At 40.9% G+C, this 18,486-nt stretch overlaps 8 protein-coding genes and 1 non-coding gene across 9 annotated transcripts; 5 read left to right on the top strand and 4 right to left on the bottom strand.

Annotated features, from left to right (window-relative positions):
• Nucleotides 1-1,267: 1,267 nt before the first annotated feature.
• C5L36_0A05660 (uncharacterized protein) lies at nucleotides 1,268-2,080 on the top strand (the record flags this gene model as incomplete). The annotated part of the gene is made up of 1 exon (XM_029463588.1): nucleotides 1,268-2,080. The coding sequence occupies one exon, from the start codon at nucleotides 1,268-1,270 to the stop codon at nucleotides 2,078-2,080; it is 813 nt and encodes a 270-aa protein (XP_029319448.1).
• A 616-nt stretch (nucleotides 2,081-2,696) lies between these two features.
• Nucleotides 2,697-3,653, top strand: C5L36_0A05650 (uncharacterized protein; the record flags this gene model as incomplete). Its single annotated transcript, XM_029463587.1, has 1 exon — nucleotides 2,697-3,653. The coding sequence occupies one exon, from the start codon at nucleotides 2,697-2,699 to the stop codon at nucleotides 3,651-3,653; it is 957 nt and encodes a 318-aa protein (XP_029319447.1).
• Nucleotides 3,654-3,896: 243 nt separating this feature from the next.
• C5L36_0A05640 (uncharacterized protein) lies at nucleotides 3,897-5,525 on the bottom strand (the record flags this gene model as incomplete). Its single annotated transcript, XM_029463586.1, has 1 exon — nucleotides 3,897-5,525. One exon carries the CDS (start codon nucleotides 5,523-5,525, stop codon nucleotides 3,897-3,899), a length of 1,629 nt encoding a protein of 542 aa, XP_029319446.1.
• A 678-nt stretch (nucleotides 5,526-6,203) lies between these two features.
• C5L36_0A05630 (uncharacterized protein) lies at nucleotides 6,204-7,832 on the bottom strand (the record flags this gene model as incomplete). The annotated part of the gene is made up of 1 exon (XM_029463585.1): nucleotides 6,204-7,832. The coding sequence occupies one exon, from the start codon at nucleotides 7,830-7,832 to the stop codon at nucleotides 6,204-6,206; it is 1,629 nt and encodes a 542-aa protein (XP_029319445.1).
• Nucleotides 7,833-9,412: 1,580 nt separating this feature from the next.
• Nucleotides 9,413-11,041, bottom strand: C5L36_0A05620 (uncharacterized protein; the record flags this gene model as incomplete). The annotated part of the gene is made up of 1 exon (XM_029463584.1): nucleotides 9,413-11,041. The coding sequence occupies one exon, from the start codon at nucleotides 11,039-11,041 to the stop codon at nucleotides 9,413-9,415; it is 1,629 nt and encodes a 542-aa protein (XP_029319444.1).
• A 722-nt stretch (nucleotides 11,042-11,763) lies between these two features.
• On the top strand, nucleotides 11,764-13,059 carry C5L36_0A05610 (uncharacterized protein; the record flags this gene model as incomplete). Its single annotated transcript, XM_029463583.1, has 1 exon — nucleotides 11,764-13,059. The coding sequence occupies one exon, from the start codon at nucleotides 11,764-11,766 to the stop codon at nucleotides 13,057-13,059; it is 1,296 nt and encodes a 431-aa protein (XP_029319443.1).
• A 159-nt stretch (nucleotides 13,060-13,218) lies between these two features.
• On the bottom strand, nucleotides 13,219-13,302 carry C5L36_0Atrna4L. Its single transcript has one exon. It is a non-coding gene; the product is annotated as a tRNA-Leu (tRNA).
• Nucleotides 13,303-15,783: 2,481 nt separating this feature from the next.
• C5L36_0A05600 (uncharacterized protein) lies at nucleotides 15,784-16,314 on the top strand (the record flags this gene model as incomplete). The annotated part of the gene is made up of 1 exon (XM_029463582.1): nucleotides 15,784-16,314. One exon carries the CDS (start codon nucleotides 15,784-15,786, stop codon nucleotides 16,312-16,314), a length of 531 nt encoding a protein of 176 aa, XP_029319442.1.
• Nucleotides 16,315-16,908: 594 nt separating this feature from the next.
• On the top strand, nucleotides 16,909-18,447 carry C5L36_0A05590 (uncharacterized protein; the record flags this gene model as incomplete). Its single annotated transcript, XM_029463581.1, has 1 exon — nucleotides 16,909-18,447. The coding sequence occupies one exon, from the start codon at nucleotides 16,909-16,911 to the stop codon at nucleotides 18,445-18,447; it is 1,539 nt and encodes a 512-aa protein (XP_029319441.1).
• Between the last annotated feature and the right edge of the window lie 39 nt (nucleotides 18,448-18,486).

The raw sequence follows: 18,486 nt of genomic DNA, 5'->3' as shown, positions 1-18,486 counted from the left end.
ATGTATAGGTAATATATATATATATATAAACATGACATGACATAGGAGGGGCCTGACCTCACGGAGATACCTTCCTGTTTCGGGGCGGTCCGCACTTGCCGCGGACCGAGCCACATCATTAATTGCTCCTCTGCGTCTACTACGCATGGCGGTTGTTTTATTTAATCCACGTGTTTACGGAATCTCGTACAATAAAGGAGAAAACAACAGCTACAACAACAAAAAGAAAATTACCACCCACTCTAACTCCGACACCCGCACAATCGATTTTCATTTTTAGGTTCCGACACTCCGTCCTGGCCAATGGGAACTTGGACCCCTCTGCCCAATAACATTCGCTTACTCCTGATATCTTCCGCGCCGCGCCACTCTTTTCCTTGCACGGCGCTACTCCCTTATACCAGGATTATCCACCGCACTAGTTCCTAATTTCTGCACAAGAGAAAAGACCACTAGCGACTAAACGGTACACTAGCGTGCATTTACACGGTTGTAATGGTTGTTTTTTTTTTGTTTTTTTTTTGCACCCTACTAGTTTTCCCTTATATTGTACTGCCAATCTCTCGGGTTAAAGAACTATCCATTCTGTAACACAATACTTTTCGGCGTTTACTTGTAGGGTTCCATTTATCGCGCCGTGCCCTGCTCCCTCGGGCCTTTTCCTTCCCCTCCCCCTTGTCCCTCCCTATTCAAAATCTCTTGGATCGTTATTTATAGACTCCTACAGAGAAAGCCTACTTTATTACCAAATAGTGATCATTACTACCTCCATTTTAGAAAGCAAACTGTATATTTAGTGGCGCTAGCATGCCTATTGTTATCACACTACATACCACTAACGCACAATGTAAACTCCGTGGCGGCGGCAAAACTGCCGCCCCTTCCCCCTCCCTTGGGACCATTGAGGAAAAAAACAGTACACACATGATAATGCCCTTCACAAGGGGCGCCCTGTTCGCAAGGATGAGACCCCTCACCCCCTCTCCTTACCCTGAGGGATTTTCCAGATGTGTGGAAACAGATGCAATTATCCGCCCGCGCCAGACCCTGACACTCCCCTCACCAGCGGGAACACCGTTTCCGCTTTTTTTTCAGCTACTGTCCATCTCGCTCTACGGCATCGTGTATTGACATTCATATCAGAATAAAAGGGAAGCACACCCCAGCTGGAAATTGGCATGTTCTCCCTCCCTCCAACGGGGAAACGACGTGGACCCCTATAGTAGGATCAGTGTATAACCCAAAATAAACACAATTCAATTGAAACATGCTACCTCCTCCTATCCATCTACCTATGCCTCTTGTGCATCCTCTACATCGTTATAATTACTATCCATACACAGCACAGTCGTCGGGACTACATCCTCTCAACACAAGCATCAATACATACCCACCTAGAAACACACAGACCAATGTTAGTATCCTTGCAACAAACACCAGCGTCAATATCAATGAAACCGATACCCAAAGACAAAAACTACCTAGTTTGAGCATGGTCCTCAACGATATCCATGCCCTCCCTCCGCCTCCTCCTCTTCCGCCATTGAACCCAAACATCTCACTCTTAACGCCTCATGCCTCCATTAACGGACCCTACTTGTCAAATTCACGTGGGATTTCTGTACTTGATGGTAATGCAATTCCAAACAAATTGTCCACTTCCGCTTCTGTACCGCTTAGTTCCGCGCACATCCCCGTCGTCGGAGATAACAACTACCCAAGTTTGAATAGCACCACTTCCAAAACCGCTGCGACCCCAACGACAAACGTCATTACTGGCGATAATGACACTACCAACAGTACAGGCAATACAAGCAACACCTCCACGGCCACGAATACCAAGACGAGCAATCTTGCCACTGGCACAGTGAGGAAATATATCTGCAAGATCTGTGATAAGGGGTTCACAACATCTGGCCATTTGGCGAGACATCACCGAATCCATACAGGGGCCAAGAACCACGTGTGTCCTTGGAAAGACTGTAATGCAAGGTTTTCTCGCCAGGACAACTGCATGCAGCACTACAAGACCCATTTGAAAGTCAAGAAGGGCAGAAGGAAGTACACTGCCAAGAAGTAAGAAAAGAAAGGAAAAACATACAAACAAACAAACAAACAAGAAAATAAAAGGGTAAAAATACCTGTTTTTGTTACATGGTCGGCGTTATCATTTATATCCAGTTAGAGAGAACGAAAGAAAGAAAGAAAAAATATGTATAGTTGTCTTGTTAACAATATATTTTAGTTTAGTATAGTATAGTGTAGAGTAGTGTAGTTTCTTTTTTATACCCATTTAGCTACAAGAGTTTCGTTGTTTTTTTTGCTTATTTCGATTACGTTAGCCTACACACAAATATATGTATTTTGTTGTATATATTATTAAATAAATTCAGATAAAAATGGCGTTACAACTGGTTTTTTCTTCCGAAAAAAATTAATAATGGGAAAATGAGAGTTATTCGATCGATCGTTCATCGTTTAGCGAAACGAACTCTGGTGTAACGACTTTTCCATTTCATTCAAAAACCACTACACTAGAACGACAACTATATAAACCGTTAGTTCACCCCTAATAGCTTCCTGCAACTTCCCTCTAAACACCGCTACCATTTCGCCAATAAAGCAACAGACAGAACAAACAAACAAACAAACAAACAAACAAACAAACAAAGTTGACATTCGAGAATAAGAATAGAATGTCCGTACTTGATCCTTCATTACCTATTAAAGTCCAGATGGAACGTTTAGTTCGTGCTAAACAGGCAGAAATTTGCGCTGGTTTAGAAACTCTAGAACCAACGGCTAGGTTCAGACCAGATGAATGGGAACGTGGTAATAATGGCGGTGGTGGACGTTCCATGGTTCTAGCTGATGGTGACACTTTTGAGAAGGCTGGTGTCAATGTTTCCGTAGTTCATGGAACCCTACCACCAGGCGCTATTGAGCGTATGAAGAATGACCACAAGGATATCCAGACCAGCAGTGAAGGTACCGTTGGTTTTTTTGCCTGTGGGTTGTCCATGGTTTTACATCCTTGGAACCCTCATGCTCCAACGATGCATTTGAATTACAGATATTTTGAAATCATGAACCCAGATGGTACAACGCAAACTTGGTGGTTCGGTGGTGGTGCAGATTTGACGCCTAGTTACTTGTATAAAGAGGATGCCATCCATTTCCACAAGTTACACAAGGAAGCATTGGATCCTTTTGGTAAGGAATTGTTCCCGGAATTCAAAGAATGGTGTGATAAATATTTCTTTATCGCCCATAGAGGTGAAACTAGAGGTGTAGGTGGTATTTTCTACGATGATTTTAATAGACTACCACCTCAAAAATGTCTTGAGATGGCAGAATCTTGCTTCAATGCAATGTTGCCTTCTTATGTTCCGCTAGTTGCTAAACATAAAGACGATCCATATACAGAAAAGGAAAAAGAATGGCAACAAATCAGAAGAGGTAGATACGTTGAATTCAACCTTGTCTATGATAGAGGTACAAAGTTTGGATTGCAAACTCCAGGTTCAAGGGTTGAGTCTATTTTGATGAGTTTGCCTAAGACTGCTACGTGGTTATATAACCATGAGCCCGAGGAGGGTTCGAGAGAAGCCGAATTGCTAAAAGTTACTAGGAATCCGGTTAATTGGGTTTAAGTTACTTTTTCTTTTTGCTTTAGAATTTAGATAATGTGTAATGAGCTTTCAACGATCGTAATCAACTTCACTAATTAGTTAGTTGCAGTAGATAAACAATATAACAAATCTCGTTTTCTTAGAGACTACGGTATCTAGCTTTCAATGGTGGTCCGAGTGATTTAAACCTATGTTTTAAGTAGACTCTAACCACCATTCCAACGAAAAACTAATTGTCATCAAAATAAAGACAACATATCTAATCTACGAGTTTGGGGCACCGTTTTTAACAATCTGGGTAGTGTTATAGGTTCCACTAAAGCAAGCCTCTTCAAAATCCGCAACCTCCCAGAGCGTGTCCAGGTATTTGACAAAGCTATCAAATTCACACCATCCGTCCACTCTTGGGCTGCAGTACTCCGGAAAGTTCTTCGACAAGTCAATAGTATGGTCATTCAATATCATGTGCACATACTTGTTTGGAGTGCCCGTAGTGCTGTTGCTGCTCGTCTCTGGCTCCGTTCTGTTTGCTGAAACCTCACCATCACATTCAATGATCTCAAAGTATGTCTGTGAGGCAAATGGCACAACCTTTGATAATTGGAAATTCGTTTCTCTGAGAGATCCGTCAACGGTGAAATTCGTCTTGAACTGCTCCATGCCAAGAGCAGTAAAAATACTAGTAATGATAGAATCATGTGAGAAATCGAAGTATAACTTCTGGTCAACAGGGAAGTATGTTGGGTTTGCATCAAGGGTGGTGTTTTGCAACCCTAATGTCTCCCAGTTAAACTTACTTGATCCTGTTAGTCTTTGTTTGAACTCTTCAACCCAACTTATTCCAATAGCTCTGCCATTTGGTGAGCCAAACATATTGCTGTTGTACCAAGTCCAAGAGTTATAATATTCATAGTCCTCCCATTCCTGTTGAGTGAACAAACCACAAAAGTGGGAAAAGCCATTGTTGTTAGTCTCGTATGCGCATAAATCCTGCATTTCTTTCACACTTTTAGCATCAAATACGATTCCTTCAGCTTGGCTGTTGAGTCTATCTACCGCTTTCATGGTATACTTTTCAAGAAAACCATCTGCTGATAATGGGGCAATGGCATACGTCTTTCCATTAAGAGGACAATTCTCGTAAGGTACGAGGGAATTGTTAAAACCTTTTGCCTCAATGATAATCTCCAAATTGGCCTTGTCGTGCCAGTCTAAACCATAGAACCCTGCAAGGAAGTATTCCGCACTAAAAGTCATACGCTCCTGAGATGTCGTTCTTGCCACAATCTTCATGGCATCTTCATTCCAGTCCTGCAATTGGCCATATCTGAAGAACGTCCTGACTCCCTTATCAAACAATTGTTGATTACCAAGTTTTGTTAAGATTCCCGATCCCTGTAAATACTTCCAATTGTTTAGAAACTCCAATTCCCCCGATACGGTGTAATTCTTATGCGAAAGTAACTTACTTAAACTGTTTGGGCTTGTTGGGTACCTACTTCCATGCCTTGATAAAACATGAACCTGGTTAATCGAACACTGTTTGGGTAATCCGTAATCATAAACCCCCCAACCATCACTAACATAATAAGGAGATAAACTTCCAAATAACTCATAGATATTTTGGTCGCCATTCCTATGGTCTCTAGCTTGGATAGCTGTCTCAATTGGCTGTGGCAATGTATAAGAAGATGTCGGAACACCATAGGTAATTGCCGCACCATTGGTTTCCGCTAGGAATGGAGCATCAGCTGTAGCTGTTTTCCCAAGAAACCCAATATCGGTGGGGAACAAATCCTCTGACAAGGTAACATTGGCAACCGGGGTATCAATGCCTATTGGTAATGCAGAAATAGTAGTAATTGAGGTAGCTAGTAACAATAATTTCTGCATTGTTTAGTGTAGAGTTCACAGTCCAGACAAAATGCAAAATTTAGGTAAGAGGGGTTTATTCAGTATCGGCAACCTCCTTGTTTATAGCCCAAGTACCATTTTAGCATAATTGGCCATCACAGTACAACCACATTCTATTGTTATTTCTAAAGTGTTTTGTTTTACCGAAAAGAGGAAATATAATTATCTGAAGTTTAGATAGGTTTTCAAAGCTCACATTTTGATAACGATGTATCTAATTCTCTATTGGCTGGACTTTTTGTAAAAGAAAGGGCGCAATCTTTCACTGTAAAACTTCTTGTGATTTATCTTGGCTTCTTTTAAAGATAGTGGGACCTGGTTCGGGAAATACCCGTTTGTCTCCGCTTCTCAACCGGTGTTTATCTTGCTGCTATGCATAGAAGCACGGGTATTTCTGTACTTCTTTTAATTCGATAGTGCCATCAACAATACTACTCTTATAAATAAGGTTTAAAGTAAGTTTCAGCCGCATGCGGATTATGCAAAGTTTTTAGAGTAACTGCGTCAGCATTCTTTTCAGAATTGTTCCAACATTGTTTACACACTATATAGAAGTAATTAAAGTCTTGGTAAGATACCACCAACTGTAAAATCACTGGATTTCTTTTCGAAACTAGCAATTGTTGTTAGAGGCTATGTAGAAACAAAGTATACAATCTATATGTTGGGTGCACCATCGGTGACAATCTGGGTAGTATTATAGGTTCCACTAAAGCAAGCCTCTTCAAAATCCGCAACCTCCCAGAGCGTGTCCAGGTATTTGACAAAGCTATCAAATTCACACCATCCGTCCACTCTTGGGCTGCAGTACTCCGGAAAGTTCTTCGACAAGTCAATAGTATGGTCATTCAATATCATGTGCACATACTTGTTTGGAGTGCCCGTAGTGCTGTTGCTGCTCGTCTCTGGCTCCGTTCTGTTTGCTGAAACCTCACCATCACATTCAATGATCTCAAAGTATGTCTGTGAGGCAAATGGCACAACCTTTGATAATTGGAAATTCGTTTCTCTGAGAGATCCGTCAACGGTGAAATTCGTCTTGAACTGCTCCATGCCAAGAGCAGTAAAAATATGAGTGATTACCGTATCATGTGAAAAATCAAAGTAAAGCTTCTGGTCAACGGGAAAATATGTTGGATTCGTATCAAGAGTAGTGTTCTGGGAAGCTAGTGTCTCCCAGTTAAACTTGCTTGATCCTGTTAGTCTTTGTTTGAACTCTTCAACCCAGCCAACTCCTTTAGCTCTGCTGTTAGACGAACCAAACATGTTTTTGTTGTACCAAACCCAAGAGTTATAGTATTCATAATCCTCCCATTCCTGTTGAGTGAACAAACCACAAAAGTGGGAAAACCCATTATTGTTTGTCTCATATGCACATAAATCCTGCATTTCATAGATGTTTTCAGCACTAAATCTAATACCTTCTATTTGATTATTGAGCCTTTCAACAGCCTTTTTTGTGTATCTCTCAAGCAACGGAGTTGTAACATCTCTAGTCGTTTCTTCAGTCTTGGATTTTATATCACATGCGTACTTTGGAGACAGTGTATTATTGTACCCCTTGTCCTCAATGATAATCTCCAAATTGGCCTTGTCGTGCCAGTCTAAACCATAGAACCCTGCAAGGAAGTATTCCGCACTAAAAGTCATACGCTCCTGAGATGTCGTTCTTGCCACAATCTTCATGGCATCTTCATTCCAGTCCTGCAATTGGCCATATCTGAAGAACGTCCTGACTCCCTTATCAAACAATTGTTGATTACCAAGTTTGGTCAAAACACCAACACCTTCCGAATATTTCCAGTCCTTTAGAAACTCTAGTTCACCATTGACTGAATAGTTCTTCTTTGACAACAATTCAGCTGTTTCTATTGAACCTGTTGGATATCTACTACCATGTCTTGATAACAAATGGACTTGTGAGATGGAGCATTGGCCTGGGATTGCGTAGTCGTAGACGCCCCAACCATCACTGATGTAGTATGGAGAATGACTGCCCATAAGCTGGAAAATGTTTTGATCACCTTCCCTGTGGTCCTTGGCCTGGATGGCGGTTTCAATTGGCTGCGCCAATGTATAAGACGAAGTTGGAACGCCATAGGTAATAGCTGCACCGTCTGTTTGTGCCATAAAAGGTGCAATACTTGTCCCAGTCTTACCATAATAGCCAATATCTGTTGGAAAGAGCTCTTCTGTAGATGTAGAAGTTGCAATGAGTGAATCACTACCAATTGGTAATCCTGAAACTGCACTAACCAAAGTAACTAACACTGGTAATTGTAGCATGGTACCTTTGGTAAAGGTTTTTCACTGCAGCTATTTCGAAAAAGAAAAAACACCAACATAGGACAGACCTTCAATTTAAGGAATATGCTTAATCTTAGAAAGGGGTCTAGCCTTCTTCATGGTTACAGTCGTAATTACAACAGCACCAGCAAAGGTAAGCACGTGCAACATTGTTCTATTCGTTGATAAATTTAACTTTCTTTATACTTTCCTATTGTTGATCAACCCCACGTGTGGCCTAATCATAAGAGGAAAACGTGCATAAGTATATCACGAATATCAGTAAAGAAATACACCACTGATTGTTTGAACGGGGATTCAATGTGTTTCCCTCCGTTACAGGGGAACTTTTTAACTAAGAAATGTGCAGTCATACAAATTGCCGTACTCACATATATTCTCTAAGTACGTTGTGTGCAACCGTGCTAGTTTTGAGTCCCACATTGAAAAAATTATGTTATTTTCCGCTGATGAATTTTGGCCTCAACAAGATTTGGTACTCCAATACAGTTCACCATCTTAACCGGCACAGCCATTCTTGGAAAGGAGTGTTCCCTCTTGTTTCCTTTCTTTTTTGTTTGATAAGCACCAACCTTTGCAAGTTCACGTACCCAATAAGAATAAGGTAAGCTAGTGTAGCAAGGGATTTAAACAATTCATAACTAATTGCTGATTCGGTACGGGCTTTACATTCCAAATACCTACTATACACGAGGAACATTACTAAATGCTTCATTGATCCGTTTTTTAGAACTCTCTCAATGATGTTTGGGTTGAATGCGTATTCAACGGCTGTTTTTCAGGTTTTTTTGCGATTTGAGAGAGATGTGTAGATTCTCTGGAAAGTGGTAAGACAAATATACTAAATCTTAAGTAACGGGTGGAGTAAACATGTAACATGCTGTAAATGCTGTGCCGCCAAAGTGGTTCTTGTGATGCTCTACTTCTTCAACCCAATTCCCTTTCTCGTGGTAGTAGTGCACATTGGACCTTTTTAGCATTAGCAAACAAAGCCACATACCCTTGAAAGTCTAGTATATTAGCTGGTTTTTTCCATTGAAGCTGATGTATATTGAGTCTTATTGACAGTCTCATATAGCGGAACAATGGGAAAAGATCTTTTGAGCTTGGTCTGATTTATCAACCAGTTTCTTTGCAGTGTGCCATAGCATGCTTTTATAAACTTGATTTTCTCTGCATAACATACTACATTATCTTTCTCATCATATGAAGAAGCACAAGCGTGAAAAGTTCTTAAAAATCGTAGAAAATGTCACTCTTATACATTACGCAGGGCTAGCAGAAAATGACTATATATCATGATTGATCAGATGACGGTCGGAAAGGGTCTGAACTGATGCATAGGAATGAATAGAACAACTGATGTCCCATATTTCTGTTTAGGACTCCAGCTAGTAATATGTTATAACCTGGAACAATAATAATGGTCTTTTGCTGAAAAAAATATATTATACTTGATCAATTTATTTTTTTTTTACTTGAATTAAACAATAACGAAATAGAAATATATATAATAATGGTAGTATAACAAAGAAAATGTTAAGCTTCTAGATGAAAAATTACTTTTCTGGTGCACCATCGGTGACAATCTGGGTAGTATTATAGGTTCCACTAAAGCAAGCCTCTTCAAAATCCGCAACCTCCCAGAGCGTGTCCAGGTATTTGACAAAGCTATCAAATTCACACCATCCGTCCACTCTTGGGCTGCAGTACTCCGGAAAGTTCTTCGACAAGTCAATAGTATGGTCATTCAATATCATGTGCACATACTTGTTTGGAGTGCCCGTAGTGCTGTTGCTGCTCGTCTCTGGCTCCGTTCTGTTTGCTGAAACCTCACCATCACATTCAATGATCTCAAAGTATGTCTGTGAGGCAAATGGCACAACCTTTGATAATTGGAAATTCGTTTCTCTGAGAGATCCGTCAACGGTGAAATTCGTCTTGAACTGCTCCATGCCAAGAGCAGTAAAAATGTTACTAATAACTGAGTCATGTGAAAAATCGAAGTATAACTTCTGGTCAACAGGGAAGTATGTTGGGTTTGTATCAAGGGTAGTGTTTTGTAACGCTAAAGTGTTCCAATCAAAGTCATTTGAATCTGTCAATCTTTGTTTAAACTCCTCAACCCAACCAGCACCCATAGCTCTGCCATTAGGTGAGCCAAACATATTGCTGTTGTACCAAGTCCAAGAGTTATAATATTCATAGTCCTCCCATTCTTGTTGAGTAAATAAACCGCAAAAGTGGGAAAAGCCATTGTTGTTAGTCTCGTATGCGCATAGTTCTTGCATTTGATGGATGCTCTTGGCATTAAAAGTTAAACCTTTGATCTGTTTGTTAAGTCTTTCAACTGCCTTCTTAGTGTACTTCTCTAAGAATCCATCAGCTGGAATAGAGGCAGTAGCTTCAGTTTTATCTGTTAGCGGACAATGCTCGTAAGGTGCAAGCGTGTCATTGTATCCATTAGATTCAATAATAATTTCCAAATTGGCCTTGTCATACCAGTCCAAACCATAGAACCCTGCAAGGAAGTATTCCGCACTTGAGGTGATACGTTCCTGTGATGTCGTCCTTGCTACTATCTTTTCGGCATCTTCATTCCAATCCTGCAATTGGCCATACCTGAAGAAGGTTCTAACACCCTTATCAAATAGTTGTTGGTTACCTAGCTTGGTTAAAATATTAACACCTTGTAAATATTTCCAATCGTTTAAAAATTCCAATTCACCAGTTACCGTGTAATTCTTATTATCGAGCAACTTACCGATAACCAGCGGATCTGTTGGATATCTACTACCATGTCTTGATAACAAATGGACTTGTGAGATGGAGCATTGGCCTGGGATTGCGTAGTCGTAGACGCCCCAACCATCACTGATGTAGTATGGAGATAGATTACCCATAAGCTGGAAAATGTTTTGATCACCTTCCCTGTGGTCCTTGGCCTGGATGGCGGTTTCAATTGGCTGCGCCAATGTATAAGACGAAGTTGGAACGCCATAGGTAATAGCTGCACCGTCTGTTTGTGCCATAAAAGGTGCAGAATTGGTGGCTGTTACACCAAAGAAACCAATATCAGTGGGGAAGAGATCCTCTGAAGATGTTGGAGACGGAATACGTGAATCACTACCAATTGGTAATGCAGAAATTGCACTGATTAGGGTGGCCAGAACTGGTAAACTCAACATTGATATCCTATGTTTGGTTGCTGTCTTTTGGTTATTCGAAAGTTTTCATTGCTTCACCTGTTGCTACTTTCGATGAGAGATGTTCCCTATTTATAGGCATGTTCCATTTTACAACGGTTAAGTGGATGTACATCCCCCTTGTAGTAATAGGAACCCACGTGTTGAGAAGTAATAACCTAGTAATAAGGGAAATACCCAAGCTTCACGTCGGGTTTTCCCACGTGGAAACTCAAATATCCAGACGATAAACACCTATCCGCTGAATTTCATTGTTCTTGCTACAATGGGTTGCTGGATTTTCGTTTCGGGATTCTCCAACCTCCAAAACCGGATATCTGCCCGCCCTGGCAAAATACTGTGTCTGTGTCGGCACAGTTCAAGGTTTTCGTCATTACATTGTGGCCTACAACTACTGTATGAAACGGATAATTGTACCTCTCGTTTTGCCCATCTCTTCATTATCATCCTCTTGATAAATTATTACATCTTGCCTTACTGCCAAAAGAGTGAAATGCACTTGAACACCAACTGACTGTGCCATACAGGTGCGAATCGTATTGTTGTTTTTTTGTTTTTTTTTTCGTTCATTCACACCAAAACGTACTTCCTTTATTAGTGCCTGTGAAAATTGTACTCCTCACACTGCTCTCATCTAAACTCAATTGTCTCGTGTATGTTATTTTACCCAGATTTTGGATGACCCGTACCCAATTCCTGTTCCCATGACTAGGTCAAGATCAACTACTTTAGATATGGGATTGCTGCAACCAGTTGACACCTTGACGAGTCTTCCTGAGATACCTAGGTCGCCTGCATCTCCAATCCACCGCCGATCTCAATCACTTGTAGTGGATCAAGAAATTGATAATTTAACCGAAGAAGCTGTTCCAAAAGAAGAGCCTATTCAATCATCACGACAGAATATTTGGGCCGCCCTTTATTCGAGGTATCCAAATCTAAATATTACACTTATATCGATCACCTTGTGGTATGCGTTTTCCATGTCAATTAGTGTGTATAATCGATGGATGTTTTCGACTTCAAAGCTCGATTTTTCCTTTCCTATTTTGATAACATCGTTCCATCAGTTGATTTTGACATTTCTTTCAGTATGTACGCTATTGATATTTCCAAGATTCAGAATCGAGAAGTATGGCGATACAACGTATACGATGCCCCTGAAAGATTATGCAACTAAGATCTTCCCCTGTAGTGTTGCCTCTGCTGGAGATATTGGATTGGGTAACACGGCGTTCAGATTCATCACATTATCTTTGTACACAATGGTGAAAACATCTTCCTTAATATTTGTATTGATGTGGGGGGTATTCTTCAAATTGGAGAAACTAAATTTGAAAATATCAATGATTGTCACATTGATGGTATTTGGTGTTTCAATGATGATTTATGGTCAGCATGATGATCCAGAGTCGGTATCAGCCAGGGAATTGTTGAAACCAAGTCATATTTTTTTAGGCGTAACATTGGTTCTTTTAGCAGCATGTATGTCTGGTTTGAGGTGGGCATTGACTCAAATAATGCTAAAAAAGAACAAACATACAAGAAATCCCATTTTAACAATGATGTATATATCACCTGGAATGTTTTTTGTGTTACTGATGGTTGGGTCTGCAGTCGAAGGGGTTGGTGAGTTTTTACATGCACCAATCTGGGAAAACAAAGGTTCTTGGGGAACGATTGGTTTAATGATTATACCCGGCTTTTTGGCGTTCTTTATGACAATATCTGAGTTTGTTTTGTTGCAGTATGCCTCACTACTTACTTTGTCCGTTGCTGGGATTTTCAAAGAGTTACTAACTATTTTTTTAAGCTGGATTGTATTTGGAGATACCTTTAGCTTGATCAACGGGATTGGGTTGTTGATTACTTTTACCGATATCTTATGGTACAACAAATACAGGTTCGATCAAAACGAAATTACAGGCAAGGACGACATTGAATTGGTGGATGTCGAAATGAACGATTTGAACGTAATGACAGAGTATTCCACTAAATAATGAGGTGAAGCTTTTATATAATATTAAATATGTTTATGTGAATCATGGATAGAAACAAGGCAATAGTATCTTTCTTACGATGCCATGAACCTGTACATAATGTTCAACTTGATAAAAAAAACACAATTCTCAACAAGCATTAAAAAATTTAATGAACAATGCATAAGACAGGGTTCGAACCTGCGCACTCTTACGAGTAACAGAACTTGAGTCTGTCGCCTTAGACCGCTCGGCCACTTATGCTGTCATTGAAATAAAGGTCATTCTTGCTGTAGTGATGTTCAGCATTTTGAATTAACAACATAGTATACTGATGTTTTTAAATGAAACTGAAGTAACAATAGTTGAGTTATCTATAAAAACAAACCTAGAAAGCTATCTCATATAATTTTCTAACTAATAGAAGACCCAAAGGGTTTTGTCAAATTAAATTTTGAAAATTTTGAAAACCTGAGTTTGACAACTCGACGCGAGCTTTTCCATATATGAAACGTTTACATATCTCTTTCACTGAAAGAAATGCCCGTTTTACTAGATGGATATTCTAACAGCTTGAATTTATCCTCAAAAAGTATTACCTGCAATACACAGTAAAAAAAACTCTTTATTCTGTACCATTAAAACAGAAACACTAGCAAAATTCAACTTATTTTGCTAAAGTTGGTTGTCCATAAGAATGAAAACAGTATCTTCAATGCCCATAAAAACGCACCCTACTAAATACACTTCCTATATTTAAAATACACAGTAGAGTAAGTACTAATCTAGAGTAAAATAAAGAAACACATAGTTGAAGTAATGCGTTTTGCATAAGGAACCGAATGGACTGAAAAATTGCAAGTAACTTAAAATAGAAAGGAGGAAGCTCAACTTTGTTCAGTTCCTGGACGTACAGCGTAGAGTTATTTCTAATTATTAGGGAGGGGGAACATCAAAAGAAAATCTGTAAGAGAGACACCCTTCTATTTTATATTAAGGCAGCAAGCCAGCTGGATATATCTTGTTCAAGTGTGGCATTCTATAACAAGAAAATCTAAATGAAAACTAGGACCTTGCAGAGAGCCAAACATGTTTAGCAGGCGTTAGACCCCAAGGGGGTTGGTAGTATAGGACCAATTCTTATATGCACTTGAGAGATAAACCGACGAAAAGTTTATACCATCAGAAAGAGTAGCTCAAGATCATGCCCGACATATGAGTTTAAGTCTTGTAGCGTAGGTAAATACCGTATTTGGGCCAAATACAAGTGGGTCTTTTATTTTCTTCCCTTCCTCATTGCACATTTCTTTACAATTTCATTTCTAACTTGAACTTCTTAAATGTGGAATGCCAAACACCAACAAGGAATCTGCTCCTCCCCCCATATCAAGAGAAACGCACTTTCAGCGATCATTTCATAGAACTGCATATGAGGGCTTTTTAGGGGAAAAAAACAAATCAGGCCTATATGTGGAAACAACTTTAGACGATATTACCTAGTGGAGACATGTAGTTGCAAAATTATACCTGCAGGCTTTTATTGAGTATACTGTCTCCAAAAAGCTAGGAGCATACCGAGTTGTCCAAGTGAAGGAAAGCAAGACAATTCCGAGTTTGCAGCTCTTGTGAGAGAGGGGCCTACAACTGTAACCGTCGTATCCTACACGCGTAGTTTCCTTTGTTCTTCTTTACTGGTTGCTATAGCACCTCTGCAACTGTCCTACATGTCTGGCCAAACTTGATTTGAGTGTTTTTGCCCCGCATTCAGTCCAAGAAGGAAACCATTGGGTTTGCTACCGCATTGTGGGTGCCAACACTAAACGGTTCCAAACAAATGGCCACATACGACTTCCATTTCTAAGAGCTGATCCTGTGCACAGTATAGCCAAGGAGGCAACTGGATATTATGCATCCAAAAGATGCCAGGAGAGGTGACACTGAAGAATTTATCAGGGTTCGATTCGTCTATGAATATAACACATTTACTACATGCATACAAACAAATGGATGTTTACCATTCCACCAAGAGGATGGCCTATGGCGAGACAGGCCACCTGCAAAGAGGCATAAAGGGAAAGAAGGCTATGTTGTCAATGACGTCGGAGAGGCCAAGAAGAAGGAGAAGAAGAAGGAGAAGAAGAAGAAGAAGCAAGAACAACGAAGTAGATAGTTGTATGACACCCCCAGATGGAGATAAGGTTAGATATTTTCCCAATCTCCAAATAACGTATGTTGCATCAGCTATGGAGAAGCACATACTACATACGTAGACGAGTTCTCTAAAGGGGGGAAGGGGGCTACGAATATTTCGGCCCCACTCTAGACACTCAATCATATACTTGTCCATATGATCTACATGAGAGGGAGTACTTGGAGTAGATGCATATAATGCATGAGACGTGCATTCTCTGGCTCTAACGGATCACTAGAGTGTGAGTTTCTGCCCCGTTGGCACACAACCTCCATGCAGGGACATGACCAAAGGCGTGGAATCTTAAAGCTAGAATTTTCCATGGCGCGTATACGGAAGGAACAAACGAAAAGATAAGCGCGCATGGATCCCCCGTAGGGAGTGGTGAGGGCTATGCCAAAGGGCAACGCAAGGTCATGGATAATACATTGACAGACTTGTAGATAGATATACACTAGATGGATTAAATTTGATACGTCATTCCAAGACTGGAATTGGGTTTGTATTTCGAGGAAATCACGGATATATACCGTAAATCGAAGAGGTAAACTACAATGGGATACCGAAGAAGGCTAAATCTCGACTACACTTATGGGGAAGACAATGTCAGAGAAGACGCTGCACCTCACAGCACCAACAAGGGCGTTAATGTTACAGTTAGCACAGACACTAATGCTACCACTAGCATAGACACTGCTACCACTAGCACAGACACTAATGCCGACAGCAACACTACCGCCAATGCCACTCCACAACGGTATTTGAGCTACTCCGACTTTCTCAATCGCAACGACTACGACACCGGCGGGTACCGACGCGACGACACAGACGACTTTGCCCAGCTGGACTCCAGAGGGTGGTGTTTGCTCATTGGGTATATTCTCGTCCGTGTCTGCTCGCCCCTTCTGCTGGTGGCGCATGCGCTCGTTCTCGGCCTGGTGCTGTGGCGAGTCCATCATTTCGATCTCACGAATCTACAGCGAGAAATGCCGCCTGCGTGTGGCGCATTGGCCGTGCACGTGTTCTGGGTCCATCTTGTTGCAAAGCTGCTTTTTAGGGAAAACTACTACAAGCGCAGAAAGTGACGGCAAAGGGGGGGGGGGGGGGGGGGAGGCACATAAAAGTGCACGGACGACAAGTGTGTATGCAGTTGCCCGCATTGGGCATGTTTAACACACACATGTACGTCATTATGACATCAAGGGGGGGAAGACGAGGAGGCGCATCCGTTCTTGTGCCGGACCCCCGTCCTTTCCCCGCAACAGGATTTTCTAATTTGTCTATTTCAGGGCGGGCAACAAACAAAGTCTATTTTGTGCAGAGCCCCCAAATGGCAATCTATGCATGCTGGTTATGCTCTCCTATATGCGGCCAATGGCTTATAAAAGGAGATTGTATTCCTAAGGTATATATGGATACACACACTTGACTGCAAATCGTTGTTCTTGTACTGGAGGTGTATTTTCTATCTTCATACATATGTATATATTAATAATATATATATATCCATATATTCAAATATTCATATAGAGTATTACCATTTACCTTTATTTTAATCTTGTCTTTTATTACTAGCCAGGTTTGTTTCTTTTGCAACAGTCAATCCAGCAATCAAAAGAAAAGAGTGAAAAAAAAAAACCGACACTGAAAAACAAAAAAAAGAAAACACAAAAAGAAACATGTCAGTTGATAATCCTACATCTTATTTGAATAACGACAACATTGACCAACTTGTCCCGGAGAAGAAGAAGAGGGTCTCCTCTATTTCCTTGTCTGACCAATTTGTTTCTGCTATCCCTTCAATGTCCCAACTAGCCAACCTCCCTCGCCCGCTAATTCCGACGGTTGATGTTGATCTCAACCGCTCCTCTATGGAGAAGGACCTTCCAAAGTTTAAAAAGGATATGATTGACCATCCCAGAGTGGCCTCGTATGCATTTGCATTTGACATTGACGGTGTTCTTGTGAGAGGACCAGACACGCTAGAGCCTGGTGTTCGGGCAATCAAGTACTTAGAAGGCGACAATCCTTACAACATCAAGGTCCCCTATATTTTCGTTACAAATGGTGGCGGCAAACATGAGAGCGTGCGTGCACAAGACTTGTCCAGACGCTTGCAGACCGATATTGCTGTTGACCAAATAGTTCAAGGCCACACGCCAATGAAGGAGCTCTCTGATGTCTATAAAAACGTCCTTGTTGTTGGCGGTGTGGGGAACACCTGTAGAAATGTTGCTAAAAAATACGGGTTCAAAAATGTCTACACCCCGTACGATATAATGAAGTGGGACCCATCGGTTACTCCCTACTATACAATGACTGAGGAAGACCTCTCATATTGTGACGACCATCAGGATGTTGATTTCTCCCAAACGAAAATCGACGCCATTATGGTTTTCGCTGATTCAAGAAACTGGGCAGCAGATCAACAGATTATCTTAGAGTTGTTGATGTCGAAGGAAGGTTATATGGGCACCATTTCAGAGACTTTTGAAGATGGTCCTCCAATTTATTTTGCCCATTCTGATTTTGTTTGGTCAACCAATTATAGATTGGTCAGATATGGTATGGGAGCATTACAGGTGTCAATTGCCGCCTTGTATAGGGAACATACTGGCAAAGAATTGAAGGTCATAAGATTTGGTAAGCCCCAAAGATCAACTTTCAAATTTGCGGAAAAAGTTTTGCATACTTGGAGAAAATCGATTTTGACTGAACACATTGACGAGCTAACCTCAACAGCAGATTCAACGACTCAAACGTCAGTGTTTTCATCGAATGACGACTCCAAATATACTTCAGTCTTTAATGATTCAGAATCAGAGTCAGATGAGGAGGACTCCAGTGATCGAGACCAGCCTTCTTCTGCACCACTAACATTCCAATCCTTGACCAAGTTGAAAATCAACCAACCAAGTGGCGCTACGCTGGTCTCGTCCAACTCCTTCTCCTCCCCAGACGACCTCCCACCACCTTCAACTGTCTATTTTGTTGGAGATACCCCTGAATCCGATATTAGATTTGCAAACAGCCACGACGAGAGTTGGTTCTCCATTTTGGTGAACACCGGAGTCTATCAATCAAACACAGTGCCTAAATATGCACCAAAGAAACAATGTGAAAATGTATTTGAGGCTGTCAAGTTTGCAGTTGAAAGAGAACATGCAAAGGAGTTGAGTGAATGGAATAAGCATGCCTTGGACCAACCAATAACCTGATTCCAGTATCACCCCTCTTTTGTCTTTGTTGCTTTTCCC

Source organism: Pichia kudriavzevii, chromosome 1 (assembly GCF_003054445.1).
Source record: "Pichia kudriavzevii chromosome 1, complete sequence".
Taxonomy (NCBI): Eukaryota; Fungi; Ascomycota; class Pichiomycetes; order Pichiales; family Pichiaceae; genus Pichia; species Pichia kudriavzevii.
The sequence above is the reverse complement of the archived record's forward strand: the minus strand, read 5'-3'. Positions and strand labels throughout refer to the sequence as shown.